The sequence below is a fragment of the Typopeltis vanoorti genome, chromosome 14 (genome assembly GCF_054136105.1).
Source record: "Typopeltis vanoorti isolate ZY-2024b chromosome 14, IOZ_Tvanoo_1.0, whole genome shotgun sequence".
In the NCBI taxonomy this organism is placed as follows: domain Eukaryota; kingdom Metazoa; phylum Arthropoda; class Arachnida; order Uropygi; family Thelyphonidae; genus Typopeltis; species Typopeltis vanoorti.
The window spans coordinates 91,093,875-91,114,156 of record NC_143562.1 but is presented as its reverse complement, the minus strand read 5'-3'; the positions used below and the strand labels follow the sequence as shown (position 1 = coordinate 91,114,156).

Genomic DNA, 20,282 nt, shown 5'->3' with positions numbered 1-20,282 from the left:
TTGCGCGTATACTTTCAAAAATATTTGTTTTCCTGTGCATATACATCAACACGAAATGTCTTTGGTTATCCTTCTGTATCTATCTTTTCACTGATGGTCGATAGCCTAGCTTTAACACTCACGAAAACTCCCCGTCCTTCTTCTCCGATATGTCGCAAGACGATCAGTGCAGTTTATGGATCGGTTTGGAGAAAAAAAAATCTGTTTTTTTTTCTCTCTTTTTTTGTCCAGGGTGTTGAGTGCGTAAAGAATGGGGACAACATGTTCTAAATATTGAAATAGAAGCGACTTTTTGTAAAAAAAAATACTTATAGTTAAATTTTCCACTCTCTTTAGACAGTTCCTGTTAAAGTGTCTACAAATACTTAATGGGAATCAAAAAACGGAACAAAGAAATATATATTTTAGGTCTCTTCTCAAGTTAAAGTACATAGAATACTTTCTGAAGTAAAAAAAAAAAAAAAAAAAAACTCATGTATTCCCTTATTTGTCAAAAGCAAAAAGTTTAAAAAAATAAAAAAAAATCTCCAAAATTCAGAGTGGGGGGTTTCATCAGTCAGATCGCTTTGCAGTAGGAAAAAATGTATCACGTGACCCCAAAAATGGTCCTCATTCTATTATGCAGGTTTATTTGTGTAACACAGAAAATATCACCAATAAAAACAAACTTTTGCGCATTAATGAAGTAATATTTGCGAATTCAATCTGAAATACGCCGAAATGTATAAGAACCTACAGGATTTGGTGATGTCATTTCACATTCATGGTTTTATTAAATTTATGCTAATTTCGTGTTCCAACACGATTGCACAGACTCGCTTTAAATTATAAAAGATGGCCCGAGGGTTTTAACTCTTTGTCAACAAGACTCTTGTTTATTTACCCAAGTAAATAAACACAAAGTAGGAAAATTAATTTTGATGTTATGTTTTCCTTCGTCGTTGAATTTTACTTTCAAACAGCTATAATGAGGGCGATCCCTGGAGTGTAAAATCAGGTCAAATACAAACTCATTTCTAATGGACAAATGAGCTCGTATTCGATAAACATAGGATGGTTTTCGGAATTTATTATGACTTTATTTCTGTGCCTTTATTATTTTCATTAACTTCGAGGTGATTATTTGAATACATTTATCCCAATTCTGATAAAATCCTGTTACTATTACAAGATGATTACATATTTAGGTTAAAACTGCGTCCTTGCTCTACTTTGCTTTAGTCGGGCGTAAGTAATGGAAGTGGTCCAAATGACTTCAAATATGCCAAGGTTGTTACAAATCGTATTTCACTCCAAATCTACATTCAACAGGAATTATTATTTAGTTAAAGGCCTCTTAACATCGAATCGTTATGAGATGCTGTTGCACCGCGGTGAATCTTTCAGGATGTGATTAAGACCTTCTGACCATTACCAAGCTACGATCTAATACTTGAAACACTAACCTTCGTTCTTTCTTCCTGTCATGGACTGGTGGCTGGCTGTATTTGACAGGTCAAGAGATTTTTTTTTTTTAGTCAATCAGCAAAGACAGCTCTACCTTTGGCTTTTAACTTGCTGAGATAATAGTTATTCGTAGAATTTATTTAAATATATCCGCATAGAATATCATGTTGCATGCATTTCGGCTGCGGCTGGCATTTCAAGTATTTCAGATGTACTAATTTAAAACACCGCTTCTGTAAGTAAGTAAGTAGCATATTTCGAAGCATATAAAATCTCGTACTACTGTAATAAGAGTGAATTAAAGATGTATTGTTCATTAATAGGGTAATAGCGTGCCTGATATGATTACCGAAACACAATCTTTTGTCTAGTAGTAACCCGAGATATTTGGTTTCTATTATGGGATTTTGGTACCAAACAGAATGATGACCCTTTGGGAGATGCTAGCCTACTGGTGAAGAGTATGACTTCGCTTTTTTGAGGGTTTATTTGCAGTGTCCAGTCTGAGAACCAGTTTTCTAACATTGAGATGCTATCTTGAAGTTTTTTGATTACAAGGTAAGGACGGAGAGATCTTGCTAATACTACCATGTCGTCTGCGTATAAAGCTATGATGGATACCATAGGGTTCTGTGGGATATCTGCCATGTAGATTGCCAACAAAAGTGGGGCCAGTAAGGAGCTGGGAAATCCAGAATAAATTTTGCGTAGAGTAGAGATTGTTCCATTAATTTTGACCTGCATTTTTCTATCAGTAAGGTATTATTTGATTAAACGTATCAGTGCCAAATTTTGTCAAAAAGCCTTAGCAATGTCAAGGAATACGGCACCGTTGTGTTGCTTGCTATTGTATCCCGTAGTAATATACTCTACTAAACGATGAATTTACTGGGTGGTAATGTGATTCTGAAGAGACCCGAAATGTTCACAGTGTATGATATGTAATGACTGTTGATTCTTGAAGTCGGAAGAGGATAATTTTCTCGGCAATTTTTTCTAGTTGGGACAGCAGGCTGGTTGAACAACAGTTTTGAAGTAAAGGAGGGTCTTTGCCCGGCTTTAGTGAACTGGAATAATGTCAGCAATTTTCCAGGAATAAGGGAAATATTGTATTCGTAGGATTGAATTTATGATGTTGCATTATAGCTTTGCGAGGTAGCATTTTGATGACTGTTTGTGATGCTATCCGGACATTGTGCTTTTTTAGTTGTTGAGATGCTTGATGATGTGAATTATTTCTGTTGGTGAAGCAGGGTTAATCAGTTTTAAATGATTAGGTTGTTTAAAGGTGCGTCTAACATGACGATGCACCTTGTAAACTAGATTGCACTGTTTTTCAAGATTACTTACTATAGCTTCTGCTTTTTTCAACATTAGTGTGTACTAAACCCTAATCAGTTTGCATAGGGCGAGAGTTTGTTTCTGAGATTTTTAAAAACATTTCCAGATCGAATGATCTTCAAGACTAAGAGATGTTAACTTATTTTACCACTGCTGGTTTCTGTGATTTTTGAGAGCTTCTCTGACTGAAGTTTTCAATTTGTTGAAGATTTTTTTATCTTGTGGAGCAGGTGTGTTATGATATCTTCTCTTGGCTTAGGTTCTTTTTTCTAATTACATTCATAATATCTTCCTGAAAACGGTTAGGCTTATAAATAGTGTTTTGTTGATTTGATTAGTGAGGTTGTCTATTGTTTTGTCAATCACCTCCTCCTTTGATTTTATGGTGGATACTGAGCCAGTCTGCTCGGGGAATACTTTGGATAATCTTTCCCAAGCTATGATGGAATAAGGGGGAGATAATTGTTTCTGATTGCCTAATTTGAGTAATATAGGGTTGTGATCAGAAGAGCGCTCATTCATTATTTGTAACTGGTATTGGTATTGACGTTCCGTAGGATAGCAACATCTAAAACATCTGAATTGCGGGATCGTGATGAGTAGTCTCAGTAGGACCATCCACCACAATGCACTTTGACCCTGTATAATTGTTAAGTATCATCATATGTTCATTGGGCATGCTGTATGATCACTTTGATGCTCGGTGATGTGCCACACCAGGCCTCTCCATTTAGTCCTGTTGTATGCCTTTCTGGAGGCTTCAGCTCTCTGAAGATCAGTCACTCCACACACACCATCCATCTCATTGATGGTCTACCCCTTCCTCTTTTTCCAGGAACTTTACCTTCTATTACTGTTCTGAGAAGTCCTCCTTCCATCCTTTCAATGTGCCCAAAATATTTTAACTTTTTTCTGTCAATATCCTTAAGGAGCCTTAAAGTTCTACTGATCTTTTCTAACACCCATTCATTTGTACGTCTTTCCGTATACGATATCCTCAACAGCTGTCTGTAACACCACATCACAAAATCAGGTATTCTTTTTTTATCTGACTTCTTTAGGTTCCAAGTCTCACATCCATAAGTCGCTGTTGGAAAAACTACTGCATCCAAAATCCTCAACTCTGTTTCCAAGGAGATAGATCCGTCCTTCCAGATTTTCGACAGGTCTCTAACTGTTGTGGTAGCCATTCCTAATCTTCTTCTGACGTCTTGTGAACAGCGATTCTTTATATTATAATGGATCCCAGGTACTCAAACTTGCTGACTTCCTCAATTCTATCTCCATTAAGTTACATTTGTTTCTCAAGAGCTTCCCTGTTTGTATTTCCTTCGAGAACCATGATCTTTGTCTTGCTAGGATTGAGTTGAAGTCCTCTGTTATTATTGATCTTGTTAACTTTATCCGATCTTCTTAACTTTATCAAGTTGTCCAAGTCCTTATCATTATAGTGGAGTACAGTATCATCAGCGTATCTCAGATTACTGAGGTACCGAGGCATCCACTGATGATGCTGATGAGACCCGTCTTGAGCTTATCCAATTCACGCATGATGTCCTCCGCATATATACTAAACAAGTGAGAAGGAAGTATTATATTATTTAGTATGCGACCCTTTTTATTCGTTGTATTACTATTCCAAACTGGATGCTCTGAATTCAGACACCCAGCGATGATAATGGACTCCCTAATGCCTAGAATGCATCGGTCTCTTGTAATTTATGTCAAAAACTACCTTAAACAAGATGCAATAACCAATCCTCAAACCACAAATTTAGATATTACGGGCATTGAAGTCTATACCAATACAGCTGGTAAGTTCAAAATCTATGCTTCGAGGGTTGGTTATTGCATCGTGTTTAAATCAGTTTTTGACGTAAATGGTAGTGCCACCGCCTCTGTCATTAAGTCTATCATTTCTATAGAGTAAGTATCCTCTCAAGTTAGGATTGTTCGCTGGTCATAAATGAGTCTCACTGATTAGTATAATTTCTGGATTGTATCTGAGTGAAAATTCTTGTAGTTCAATAGTTTTGTTGGAGAGGCCGTGGCATTCCAAGCGGCAATTAAAAGGAAGAAGGTTGGAAGAAATTTATTTCTAATCATTAGTAAGTGCAGTTAGGATAGGGCGTGTTTCTTGAAGGAATCTTTTTGTAGAGGTTAGTGATGGGCTTTACTTACTGAAATCTTGAAGCATGGTAGCGAGAGAGGAACCGCAGTCAGGTGTTAGGATATGTTTGATCCTGGCATGTTTTCACGGTACGTGCCGCATCGGCGTATGTTTTATTCAAATGATGTGTACTCGTACTTTCTTGATTTTTTGAAATTGTAAGAGTCTGAGGTAATTCAGCTTTCTTTAATTGCGTGCGAGGTCGAGGAGAAGTCTGATTATTTCTCACTGTCACTATATTTTAGGTTAGAAGCTACATCCTTCGTAATTTGCAGGATGAGGGCCGTTGCAGTTGGCACATCTGGCCGGTATGGTTCTCGGTTTGGCACATAGTTTTTGAGCATGGCCATATTTCTTACCGTCTCTTCTTTTTCGGAGTTCTTTTTCGTATAGGTTCAGGCGTTATCCTTAGCCCACACACCAATGTTAACTCGTAGATGTTTTTATGAGGGTTGTAAATTTCTACCAATACAAGTGGCATCGTTCTCTTCTCAGCTCTCTGTACATCTTACCCACTTTAATCGGAGGCAAACCATAATAGCTAAGTTTAAAAATTTTTAAACTCAGTACCACTTTTAATTTTTTCCCTATTAGGGTGAGATTATCAATTAATTTCGTTAGTTGACGATAGTTTCCGACTGTAGTGGGATGAATCTTCATGCCCTCATCTGTATTTTTTGCCCACGAGTAGGCGACATTTTGGACCATGATTAATGATATGATCGATATCCAGTTGATTTTATTACGTAGAATGATTGGAGTCACATTCCTTTTAACCATGTTTGAAGTATCTGTATTAAGAGTGTCATCATCCATTTTCATCTCTGCATACCTCTTCAGTTCTGCGTTTTTTACGTGCATGTTCTTCCTGGAATTCTTTAGGTGGGGAGACTACCACCCCATTATTTCAACCCCTTGCTGCCATGTCATCTTCAGGGTCACTACTTGTCACTGAATATAGATTTAAATAACCAGGCCACTCGACTTCAAATTTCTTTAATACTTTTTAAGGAGATCGAGTGCTAGGTTTTTGTCCAACTTTTGTACTAAGTCATCTGTATCCAGATTTTCCATAATTTAAATAAACGTCGTACCTGTTAAGCAGCTACTGACTTTCGCAAATGCAAAAGTAAAGGCAAGTCACTTACGGAACACAAAATAAACTATTTTACCTAATCTACCTAATATCGAATCCACTTCTCTGATCACCCTCCCCAGAGACTTTCTCAGGGCAAACCCTCCGAAATCAAGCTCCCCCCCCCCCCTCAACGGGAGCAAAATTCCGGAAGAAACCTAAGACAGCGAAACTCTCGAAACTCAGCGTCCATTTTAGTCGCCTCTTACGTGATGCTCAGTCAACAAAAATTAATGTCTGAATATTGAAATAGAATTTTATAACCACTCAAACCCGAGAATTTTTATTCAATAATAAAACTGGAAAGATATCCACTTTTCATACATTAAACCGAGATCGTGCTCCTCCACTTAAAAGAAGGGATTATTCTGCTCACTTATTCTACCTTAAGGATTCTCCGACATGTCTTTTTCGTCTGTATTACATAAAGACGCCGTTTTCGAGATGCGTGCGGAACCTGCGGAAATCTTAAACGACGCAGATTTGGTTATAGAGACCAGAAAGTGAAAATAAAGCGGTTTCGCCCCCCCCCCTCCCAAACAGCCGCCTGGAAACATTCCGCAAGTAAAACGGCTCACTGAACAAGCACGTGGGATACATTCCCGTAATGGTCCGCTGCGACCAGGAAACGTGGAAGTCGTCAAACACTTTCGGACACACGTTACTACTCACACAGAGACGTTTTACTCCAGCAAAGGTTAACCTTGCGTCTTTTGTCCACCCCCCCCCACCCTTGTGTGACTCGGTGAGTGGCACGTCAACTACCAGATATAAAACTCGATACAACGGATCCTGTTATCCGTAAAGTATGTTAAACACATACATGAGATTGAAATGTTTCAAAACAAAGAAAAAAAAAAAAACTAACGTGATATTGCAAACAAATATTTGAACAAAGCATTTGAAAAATATGTGATAAGTACGCAAGACAGAAGGGAATAGAAAAAGAGGTCTCCTGACGCAGTGATTGAAAATAAAATTGTAATTACAAACTTATATGTTGTTTTAAATGTATTTCTGTTTATCATTCAGAGGTACAAAAAATTGTATGTTTTTGCATGAAAAAACAATAATGTATAACATAATTATTGATCACGATTGTTTATCTAGTTGTTTATTTTAATATCTAATTGTGCTCATATAATTTACAGCATCTTTCTATGCTAATATTTACAATATCTGTACAAACAGTATGTATTTAAAAATACAAATTAAATGAATCATCATTTTAAGTAGTTTTTAATCTCTGCAAATGCAACAGATACAAAATGTACTTAGTTTTTTGTCTAAAAATATTCTCGGGATTAATTTATAAATTATAAAAAGGTGCACATTCGTTTTGTGGAATTAATCGTATTTGCTATGAGCTCTCAGTAATTGTTGACACAAAGTGAATCAAAGATGACAACAATGGATTTGTAATAAAAGCAAACGGCATACCTCGTGGTCATGTGCTAACAGCATGCAGAACTGTTACGTCATGGCTGACATAATAAATGAATCAGTGATTACACACCTGTTTGTTCATTGAAATGGAACACCGTTGAAAACATCAAAAATATATCTACACAGTTAAAAAAAATATGTCAATGCAGAGAGAATGCTAACTAAAATAAAATACTATTTTATTAGATCAATTCTTGGAGGTTTACCGTTCCAGTTCATTTATCTTAAAGTTAGCAACACTGACACTTTTTTTTACATCGTTAAAACGACAGCTTACAAACTAGCAAGCAGTCTTGTGCTAGAATTATGATCTTTTTTTAGAGAAACATTAATTATAATTTTGACTACCGGATGTCAGCCTCTGGCTGATCAAAATCTCGGGTAAAAATCCTAACAAGAGGACTGACTTTGCGCTTGTGTTGAAAGGTAAGGTGAATGGCTTATTTGCTAGAGTTTATTGTATCGGTGTAAAATTACAAGACGCAATCATTATTTTTAAAGGAAAAAAAATCTCAGATAACATCATTCTTCGAAAAGAAATAAGCTAGAAACGTTGACTTTTGGGTGATGTCCATGCGTGTGTGTGTGTGTGTGTGTGTGTGTGTAGAACACCATCTGAGCTATTTGTCAGTTGATGTAACTAAGTTAAGTCAAGTCATTAATATTTTCTAGAGTTGAGTGAAATTCCCACCGGGGGGCTAAAGTTCCTACCTATTTAACTCTGACTTGATGAGATTAATTGAACTCCTTCCAGTAAGGTGTACCCTAATGAGCTTATCTGTGAAAACACATCCACGGAAATATAATTAATTATCTATCCCATCAGACATAATGGCGATGGAGGTGTGTATCTTGCGATATGACCACCCGTTATTTCTTCGGAAGAGCGATGGTTGTCATGCAGGTGTAAAACTAGCCGACTCTTAGTAATTATAATAAATAAAAGCCTACTGGGAGTATTAAACTTGCGGTAATTCCTAGAAACGAAATTGCAAATGACTCTTGCAGATTATTTACGAATACTGCACGCATAATATAAACGCATATCATTTTAATTATTTATATACTGTGGACATTTCAGATATAAATTAAATTCCAAAAAATTTTGTGTTAATGTTAAAAAAAATGATTGAATTTCTGCCTTTAGAAATTTATCCATATTTTGCACCACAGATTTCCGATTTATTATTTCAGTGCTCATTAGAAAAAATATTTTTTCTAGAAGGTTTCTCACTTGATAATAAAATAAACTATACTTGCCAAGACCATCATCATCAAATGCCTGATACGTACTCTCAGGGGATGTACAGGATATTAGGATAGTACCACACGAAAAAAGTTACCCCATTACTAACTTCCGATCAACAATTTTCTTTCAAATCATTCTGTTATCTGTCCAGACTCCAACATTATTCAGATTTTATATTTCTGTCTTCCAAGGCACACCTCACTTATCAATCCGCCTAGACCTTGTCTTTTTTTCTCTTATATTCTGTTTAAGTGACCATACCACCTGCGATTAGCTCTGCTAACGCATTCCTGGATGCTGACAATGTCAAGTTCTTTCCTAATATCCTCGTTTTTAATATGATATTGCCATTGATGCCATCTGTTCACGCCTCTAATCTTTCTCAGGACTCTCATATCTGCGGTCTCTAGTCTTTGGTCAAGTGTTTTACTTCTGACCCAGCTCTCAGATCCATAAGTTAAAATTGGTTTGAACACAGTCTTGTATACAGCTAATTTAGTGTTCCGACTAATTTCTCTCTTATTCCATATGAATTTATTCCATTGACTTCCCACCATACCAGCTTTGCTGATTCTGTTGTCTATTTCTATATTTAATTTACCATCTTCAGTAAAAATCGTGCCTTTCCTTCATAATGTGATCCATATAGATAATGAATAACAGAGGGGATAATGTACATCCTTGTCTCACACCAGATTTAACATTAAACCATCTTCTTGTACTTCCTTCAATTCTAACTGCTGACTTACAACTCAAATAAAGACTAAGTATTGCTTGTAATAATGCCCCATTGACACCATATAACTGAAGTCTTTTGAACAGCTTTTCTCTGAGCACCTTGTCATATGTCCGCTCCAGATATAAACATCTCGAATACAGATCTTTTGTTATATTCCCACGATTTCTCAACTATTTGTCGTAAAATAAAAATCTCATCATGACAACCTTTGTTTAGTCTGCATCCAGCTTCTTCTTCTTGAAGATTTCCTTCCGTCCGCAATATTTCGTAGCCATTCGTCAAATGTACTTGTATAAATCTTACCAAGAACACTGAGTGGGGAAATACCTCTGTAATTCTTAAGTTCAATTATATTTCCTTTATGGGTACTATGAGAGAAAGAGAGAGAGAGAGAGAGAGAGAGAGAGAGAGCTCTACTCCAATCATCGGGAATTCGTCCCTCTGTCCAGGCTTTCTGAACTATGCAGTGCAGCCACTGTAAGACTCTTATACCACCATACTTCAGCATTTCTGGTCGAATATCATCTACTCCTGCTGCCTTTCCACATTTCAAGCCTTTCATGGCTTTTTCTACTTCAAGTATGGATATGTATTCCTGACTGCATGCCTGTTGGGCATGCAGTCATGTATACATACACTGCCTGTTTCATTTAGCAATCTTTTCAAGTAATTACTCTAATCATCTAGAATATGTTTATCTTCAGTTTTTTTCTTTGCCTTTATCATCTCTGATTCCTTTTATAGCACTCTTTTCTCTATTTCTAAGCTTTTTTCAATAGTATCCGGAATATTTTGCCACCTTCCTGATATTTATTTTTTGTGTTCTTACCAAAGTCTTCTCATAACTTTTGTTTAGCTACTTTTACTCAGTGCTTCGCTTTCGTACATGTTTCTTTGTATTCTCTAAGAGCACAAGCCGACATTCTTCAGGAACTTTCGATATGCTTTCTCCTTTTCCTCTTTAACTTTTTGAATCCACCATGGAGTTCTGATTTTTTCTATCCTTACAGACAACACTCAATACATGCCAAAGCTTTCTTGTTTTCAAATTCTTTCATATTATTTTCTTGAATGATATTTGTGTATTTTAGTCTGCAGTACACCAAGCAATTATATTGTTGTTTAATTTCTTATTCAATAGTAAACAAAGCTTGCACGTGAAATATCTTCAAGATTAGGCTACTTATATAGAGAGACTGTTGATTTTGTATTCCATTATGTAGAGCACACTTTCTTTCAGAATTGCTTAATGCTATGCATCAAGGTAGGGTCACAACCCAAACAAACTTCGATAAAGTACACCACATATACTGTATTTGTATATTTGGGGAGGCCACTGCTGACCAGGCAGGTCGCTCAGCAGTGGGCTCCTGACCAATGACAAGCAAAGAACAGCTCTATCATGTCAGAATTACATCAGTAGGAGTACAACTCACGAAAATAGTAAAGCTGATTTAACGCAGGAACATACTCTTTGCTACTTGAATATGGAAATATATTCAAGTAGTAATAAGGTGTGGTTTTTTATTAATAAAATATTGCAGAAAAAATGAAAATTTTCTAAAATATTAAACCAATTATAAAAAAAATTATACTTGTCAAAAAATTTTATTCTTATTTTATTTTTTTAACTGCAAGGAAACAATATTTGCGCGTGAATTATTTTCATGACTAAGCTACTTGTATAACAGAATGATGACTTCGCTCCAGTTGCCTTAGCATCCCTTAAAGCAAAGCGCCCTTGCCTTTCGAATATATTACTATGTATTATGGAAAGATTAACTACCAAGAGCAGTTTCGACCTTTAATGTGGTCTCATTAACGAGAGCTAAACCCAAGATACCAAAGTTGAATGTAGAACTTGTGCAATTAGCAAATAGGCGACTTGTGCATTGAATCCGTCCTTGGTCTTTCTGGGGTATGTATCCAGTGATGTGACCTCGATATAGGTCGAAAGCAGTCTGGGTAGTGACCCTTCTCATAATGCATAGCAACATACAGAAAGAAGTGCGTTTTGCACTTCTAGTTGTTTAAAAGTATTTTAAATTTAAATACGTTTTTCAATTGTTATTTGTATTTAAAAAGAATGTTCTAGCCAAGTATTCTTATTTCAGTAATAGTCTTTTTTTTTTTGCGCAAGAGAAGGCATTATTGCCACAGTAATTGTTGTTAGTGTATCTTATTCTATAATTTATGTACGACAACAACAATTGTTTCTGTAACAATAGCATAAAAAAGCACCAGACGATGGAAAATGTATTTTTTATCTTTTTCTAAGTTCCATTGTTGTTGTTTTTTTGTATGTTCTTCTATTCGATTCTTTTCAAAATATGTTTGCGTCTTTAGGTAATTTTATTTGGAACATATTTTACATTTCAGGAGCAAGTGGAAAATATGAAAATCTACCAAAGGGCATAAAAGGAATAGGACCGCCAACTCCAAAGTCGATATATCGATTAGATAAAGCCCGAGATCTAATTCAGTTTAACCCTCAGCTCGTACATCCAAGTAGTACAAGAAACGTGACCACGCAGATTGGGCAAACAATATATCTTCATTGCTTTGCGGACGAACTCAAGGATCATACGGTAAGCGAAATGAAATATGAAACGATATTCCATATTTTTCGCTGGAAATTTTCTCCTTATTACTATAAGGCAGCAACGTTTTTGTGTTCTGTTACTTTTAGAAAATTTCACATTTGTTTTGGGCGTATTGCGTCAATGATGATAAATATACAGGAAGAACTGGTAGATGCGGGCTTTTAAGCATATTGTAGTTTGGCTTGGAGTTATATATAAAATTATGGCCTGTGTTTGTTCAAGTGACGTCTGTCATAAAATCGTAACATTCAGTAGAACAATTGCAAATCTCCTATGGATATAAATAAATTAGAAAACTCCCCCAAGATGCCTTAAACTTATTAAGCCAATGGAATGTAATTATGATTGAATAAAGCACTAGGGGGGGCGGTAAGGTTCAAGAATATAAAGAATGGCTTGTCTTGTATTTATTGAATGTGTATGTTTCTCAAATTCTTTTTTGCTCCAAATTATTATTAAATATATATATATATATTCCCGTAGTGTCCCTCTTGGCCTACTGATTATTAGGCGTTCCGTCTGTCTGTAACATAAAACAGAGAGTTGGTTCGTAAGCAATTATTCATGTTATTTGATTGTGTTGGATTTTAATACTTTTATAACTTTGCAAGAAAGCTTTCAGTTCTGAATATGAAATATTGCTTGTCGAGTTGCTTACCCTACATGTGACTATGTTCGTTTATATGTTAATATTGTTAAATTTGGAAGAAAAATAGTCATTTGAATGAGTGTAAACAAAATAAATTAGATGTGTATTTAAGATTTTCCTGATTCTCTGAACTGGAATTTTGGAGCTTAGTTGGAGTTGAAATTGTGGCAAGATGAAGCAAGATGTGTGCTTCCGTAGTATCTGCTGCATGTCCTGCATCTCATTTGGTATTCACTGTGATTTGTACCGGAGATCGCGTTGAAAACTAATTATCATGAGAAGATATGTACTGCAAGATGAAGATCAGGATGCTTATGCAGACGTGGAGGTACTGACATAACGAAGTAGTATATTTTCTTGAAGTTGGCAAGAAAAAGAAGAGAAACTTTAGATAACGGAAGTTGAAAGCTGGGTTCGTGGGAGTTTTCAGAAGTAATTTATATTCTTTGTGATGTAGTGAAATCTGAAAAAAAAAAGGTTTTTATAATGACCCTTTGCATTTGTTGATATTGCTTTTTTTTATTTGTGCAATCCGGGATAGAATGAGAAATCAAAGTTTCTATTTTAGATTCTGGATTAGGAGATCTATGACCCCTCACTTCTATTCGGTAAACAAAGGCATTGGCCAGTGGTCGGACTTATGTTTCTATTTCAAAACAGGTATCCTGTGAGTCTAGTTGACTGTAATGATCCGATCAATGTGCGATGAGGTTGTCGGTTGAAGAACACCTTGGTTGAATTCACGCAGTTTCTGTGGTGGAGTAATTGTGATTAAGGTGAGTCCTCTTGGAGATGCTCTAATCCAGAAGTGTTTGAGAATTGTTGCATACATGTGGATGTAAAATGTTTTGAGAAGGATGTGATCTTGTTTTCAAGGAAGACCAGGCCATCTGTTTGAGTGTTTAGTGTAGTGCTAAGTGAGTTCTCCAGTTGTCTTCTCGAGGAAATGTGGTTTTGATTCTGATGGAGGAAGTCCTCGGGTCATATTTCACACTCAATTGCTGTTGTTTAGGTCAAGGTAAAATACGGATGAAAACAAGATAATAAATTGCTAAATATAAGAGAATGAAATAGTTGCATGTAATTAAATTGGAAAAAAAATCTTCTAACTGCATTTTATTCCCAAAAGGAGTAGACAGAGCTCCTTTAGCCTTAACTTTATCTAAATAAGTGGCCAGTGAGTCTACATCCTTCCAGCCTTTATATCTGATAGGGAGCCCAAACTATCAACGATTCCATGTTTTCAGGGGAGAGAGAGATAGAAAAGAGAGATATGGCAGACAAATTATGGTGGTGTTTACTAAAACTGACCAAATTACATAAAAATAATCAACTCTCTGGATTGTTTTTGTACACTTAGATACATCGTGAAAAAGTGGGAAGCTAACTAGCTAAAGAAAGTTGAGCATATTTTCCAGTAATGTATGTATTTATAGCAATCATCATGTCGCTACATGGAGGCAATGTCATGGCGTATATTCTGTAAATTGGCAAGCTATGCAGTATTGCAATACACTTAATGTACACGGTAAATGTCCGCGAGGTTAGCCTATTGGCTGTGCGCTTGGCAACCATATTCCTGGGGAAGGAGTGTCCTAGGTTTCGATTCCCGTCGGAGACATGAGGACCTGAAGGATTTCCCTTAGCCATAGCCAAGTTCGCCGGTCTTGGGCGTGGACAGTAGGGTTTTTCCCCCCAGTTTATTATGCGGGTTTTCATCCCGCAATCGGACCCGTGAACACACAGGATACAGCCATAGGACATAGCACGGCAAGGAGAAACCACCTTGCTCATAGTCACTTCTCTAGTATGGTAGCATAGCTGCTCCTACCATCCGTAAGGATGAAAAGGAAATCATTCCATTCCACACGATAATTACATCCAATGAATATCAAGCTCATATTAATTCAGTGTTTACTTATTCATAACCATAACAGCATAAAGAAACTCAAAACCGTCCATAGTCAATCACCAATCTAAAGCAGTGGTTCTTAACCGGTGTTCCGCAAATTGTTACAAGTGTTCCGTCGGTGAAAGATGTCACATGACACAGTTCTGAGTGTTCTTGGCTGCTCTGGTCCTAACAGCTGAAGACTGCTATGCGCGCTGATTTCTAAACCAATAGAATATCGTTTATAGGTCAATGGTAGATTGTATTAAAGAATTTGTTACCCTTGCAAAGAAAATAAACCCAAATAGTATATCTACGCTCTGTTTTTTTGCACAGAGAATCCTTAGTTTCAAAAACATTACGGGAAATGTCAAAACCTGTACTAGACTAAGTTGTAATTATGATAAATGACATCGAGTCAAGAGACCTTTAAAAGCACGCCTTTTTAAGACTTTGCATATCTATGGAAACCATGTACGAATATTTGCTTTTGCACACGGAAATAAGATGGTTATCCAGGGATAAAGTGCTATTCCGAATTTTACACTACTTAAGAATGAGTTATTGGCCTTTTTTCAAAATGAATATGCTTTTGTAAAATGTCTTCAAAATGATGTTTGGTGTGCTAAAATGGCATGTTTAGCTGATATTTTTAATTACTTAAATAGCGTTAATATAAGTATCCAAGGGAAAAATGAAAATATTTTAACATCCACTGACAAATTGTCAACTTTTCAGAAAAAAGTATCTCTTTGGAAAAACCGCATATCAGAAAAATAATACAGTGGATATGTTTCCTTCGCCTCATAATAAAAATGTCGAGGGAATTATTTCCGTTATAACAGAACATTTAACAATATTGGAAGAAAAGATTTCAAGTTACTTTCCTTCCTTAAATACACACGATTATGACTGGATACGAAATCCATTTGGCACAGTTAATACATCGAGTTGGGAATTTTCGTTACAAGAAGAACAATTTGTTACCTTGTCAACGGATCGTACTCTAAAAATGAAATTCTCTGAAATAACTCTTGAGGAATTTTGGACGTTTGTCCAAGACGAATACCCAGCTCTCTCCACAAGGGCACTGAAAATTTTCTTACAGTTTTCAACATCATATTTGTGCGAGCTCGGTTTCTCAATATTAACCAATATAAAAACTAAAAAGTGTGAAAGACTTACTAATATAGACAAAGGGATGAGGATTGCTATATCACATATTAGACCGGATATTGCTGAAATCTGCAAAAGCCAACAAGCTCAAGTATCGCATTGAAATAGTTCCATTTTTATATAAAAAACAAGTCCGTGCATATTTTTATTGTTAGACCCTAATGCTTTTGGTGTTCCCCAAATTTTTCTTATAATGAAAAGTGTTCCGTGACTTCAAAAAGTTTAAGAACCCCTGATCTAAAAGCATCGCTAGACAGGGGAGACTGGTCAGTATTGGCCTGTGTACTAAACAATGAAAAATTAATAGTGCCCCAATTGGCTGGAGAACAATTTAGTTGAACTTCCTTTGTGCAAGTAGCAGACAACAATGAAAAAAAAAATGCGTACGATTTATAATTTAAAATATTTTCCCCTACATGGCTATTTTTGCTAATGCTGTTTATATTATGTTGGTAAACCTATCTCTTGAAAGCAAATAACAAGCAAGGCAACTGACATACGATGTTTTGGAATCATCTGCGTTGTTCTTTCATTAGCTATCTACCACGCTGTGTGGCAAGTACAGACTACAGAGTTTACTGTGTCTTGTAGCTACAACTAGTAAGTGTTGATTAGCAGTTAGTTCTAATCAACTCACCTTCTCATGTGATGTTCTCCTACAAACAATTGCGTCTCAGGGTGATGCACTGTAATTGGAAATTGTGTTACACGATTGCACTGGCTTCTTTGCGATGGCCTGTATAGAGAAGAAAACGGCAGTTGCATTAAGTAAGATATAAATTATCATTAAAACGGATTTGGTATGTTAATTTACGTTCTTATATTATTCAGAACTGCATTAAGCATTGATAGTTAAAGGTAACCTATTGGGTATACAGGACAAAATGCCGACTCATCAGTTGATAGGTTATTTTTAAATATATTTGATCCTCGGGGAGATAATTTTATTTAGAAACTCTTAATTTATGTTAACTTCTTGTCTTTATATTTCTTTACATCTGCTAAATATTTCATTGTTTTCGCATTACCTTAATGTAATTTTAAACGCGAAGGAGACGCATTTTTGTACTGGTTAAGTGTTTATAACAGATGTTATTCTATATTTGAGTATTAATTTATTTTTAATTAATTAGTATCCTGATTTTACCAGATGTTTTATTGCTTTTCTCCTGATTACTCAAGGGTTTAATCAGTGTATGAGAGTGTCGGATTTCAATTCTGGCAAGCGGCCAGAATATTTAAACAATGTGGGCTGCCCTCTAGGCTGGATGCCAAATGCCTTTTGGTGAGGAAATCCCATTCACACACACACACACACACACACACACACACACACACACACACACACACACACACACACACACACACACACACACACACACACACACACACACACACACACACACACACACACACACACACACACACACACACACGTACGCTAATAGACTTGTTGCAAAAACATCCGTCCGTAGTAATCCTAGCTTCATTGAGTTGATTTTTTTGTTTCAGTATGGGCGAATATGAGAGACATTCCTCATGCTAAAAGGAAACGCCAGTACCACGCGACTACCAACACGTCAGGTGATAGGCACCCATTGTAAAGACTGGTTGATTACCGCATTGGGAGATAAAGGACAAAGGTTGCCTATTTGTGATCGGCACATTTCGATATCGATTTGAAACTTAGAAGGATAGACTGCATCCGAATGGCCAATAAACGCACCCACAGTTGGTTAAATAGCAATCATGAATAAGTATATTGATATGTGTCATGTGACAAACATTGACTCCGGTAGGATATAACAGCTGATGATTTACGTCTTGCATAAAACGGACATATCTAATACGATAAAAGTTCCTTGTTACCAACACGTGGCATTTAACAATGTTTATAAGAACGATAGTGACTTGTCTTGGTGGATTATTTTCCTTTAATCGTAAGATCTCACACCAATAAGAATCTTTGGCATGTGATGTAGCAAGTACCCAACATGAGCAAATATCTTGGAACTGCACAAATTCCTATCCTGTTAATTGAATTTTAGCTACTCACTGGTTATATGAATCGTGTTGCAAAACTTACATGAATCCCCTAAATACACTATCTGATCATAAGTATCCGAACACCCCTCTGTAATTCATAAACTGACGTCTAGACGTCACTACGACCTCACTTACCAGTATAAACGGAGGCACAGAGCTGTGTGTTCTTCAATGATAAGAAGTACGAGCAGAATGGGTAGGTCAAGGGAGTTCAGTGACTTCGAACGTGGACTAGTTATTGGTTGCCACATCAGTAAGAAATCTGTCAGAGACATTTCAACTCTCCTCAAGTTGCCAAAGTCAACAGTTAGTGGCGTGATTGTGAAGTGGAAACGTGAAGGCACAACCACAACAAAACCACGGTCGGGTAAACCGCGTTTAATAACAGACAGGGACCGTCGAGCGTTGAAGACGGTGGTTCGTGGAAATCTCCAAACATTCGAATGAAACAATCACCTGGGAGTTCCGCAGTGCTACTAACTGTCCAACCAGCACCATGACTGTGCGTCGAGAGTAAAGAGGAATGGGGTTCCATGGTCGAGCTGCCCATAAACGAAACATTTCTCCTGTGAACGCTAAGCGCCGCCTGCAGTGTAAAGAGCGACGCCACTGGACAGTGGACAACTGGAAACGTGTGGTTTGGAGTGATGAATCACGCTTTACCATGCGGCAGTCCGATGGGATAGGTGGATTGATACGGCAAAAAGTGCGTTAGAAGATAGAAATATAAAATCTGATAATGCGGAGTCTTGATGTAGCGAATGCCTGGAGAATGATTCCTGCAAGCATGTGTAGTGCCAACAGTGAAATTTGGAGGAGGTGGCGTTACAGTGTGAGGGTGTTTTTCGTGGAATGGACTTGGCTTTCTCGTAACACTACACGGAAATGTAAATGCCTAAGAGTACAAGGACATTTTGACCCGTTGCGTATATGGTGGAAGATCAATTCGGTGATGTCTATTGTCTCTATCAGCATGACAATGCTACCTGCCATAAAGCAAGATCTGTGAGGGAATGGTTTGTGGACAATAACGTTCCAGAAATGGACTGGCCAGCCCAGAGCGTGATCTGAATTCCATAGAACATCTTTGGGATGAATTAGAACTCCGATTTCGCTTCAGATCTCAATGACCCACATCACGAACTGCTGTGGCTCTTCAGAAGGAATTAGCTGCCATTCCTCCAGAAACGTTCCGACACCTGGTAGAAAATCTCCCCGGCAGAGTAACAGCTGTCATAGAAACAAAAGGTGAACCCACCCTGTATTAATGTCCACTACTCGAAAGTGTGTCACAGGAAAGTCTGATTACAGTTTCGAGTAGGTGTCCGGATACTTTTGATCAGATAGTTTATATCGATCAACCTTTTGCTGCGATGACAGTGGCACACTTATGCGCATACTTTTCTCTTAATATTGATTGAGACATTTGGGCCAATTATTCTAGTAAAATGATAATATCTTCGCCATTTAAATGATGAGTTGATGTCGCTTTCAATACATTCTAATGCTTTTGAAGTACTCTCTAAGGTTTAGACCAGGATTTCGTACTGGACAGTTTAACATTTACGCTTCTATTCCCTTACTCCATGTAGTCGCAATCGGTGCAGTAGGACGTGGTGCATTATCGTGTTTAAACTCAACTGGGTCGTTTGTATAAAACTAGCGCAGCGCAGACAACACCAAATTGCCCATAATGCCTGTATAATGTTCAACAATTATTATAGTGGTCGTGACGACATGGTGTTGTAGTCCAAACCAGAAGATGAATTTCCACACCATAACACACCACGCCACGCTTAACAGATGGATCGATATACTGTCTCTGACAAATAACGATTTTGAAACAGTGACTCTCCTGGTAGCTGCCATATCCAAACACGCGCACCTAAAACATGCCTTCTCCATGGCAAGTTTTCGTACATGAAAATAGACGGCTTTGAAGAGTGTGAATCGTAACTTCTAAAGATAATTGTACGATATCGTTCATGCGATAAAATAGCTTTGCAATCAGAAGACCTTACAAACAACTGACCAGACTCTGAAAACACCTGTGATACATTTCACTTTGTTAGATAACAAGAACAGGAATAACAGTTTGTAAAACAACCCAGACACGAATCGTAGGACCCACAATTAAGTGTATTAACACACTTATTATGAAACTTCAGAGATTTGCACAGTGGAATCAATAATTTGCTGTTGTGTGTTTGCCATTAGGAATGCTTTAGTGGAATAAAGAGTTTATATCCGGTCACGCTCATATGTGGACAAGTCCTTTCCACTGGAATTCAGGTTTTCTCTCCTGGACAGAGAGAGAGAGAGATTTCCCATAGAACATTTGAATCGACAGATATAATTATGTAGTTGTAATACTTCAAAAATTTATAAGAA

At 37.0% G+C, this 20,282-nt stretch overlaps 1 protein-coding gene across 1 annotated transcript in view; it reads left to right on the top strand.

The window, feature by feature from the left end:
- LOC150099754 (V-set and immunoglobulin domain-containing protein 10-like) overlaps window positions 1–20,282 on the top strand; it is a 142,659-nt gene that overhangs the window by 74,043 nt on the left and 48,334 nt on the right. The window contains exon 2 of the mRNA XM_090403781.1: window positions 11,906–12,114. Coding sequence (XP_090259907.1) covers window positions 11,906–12,114 — 209 coding nt within the window. The remainder of the gene's footprint in view (window positions 1–11,905; window positions 12,115–20,282) is intronic.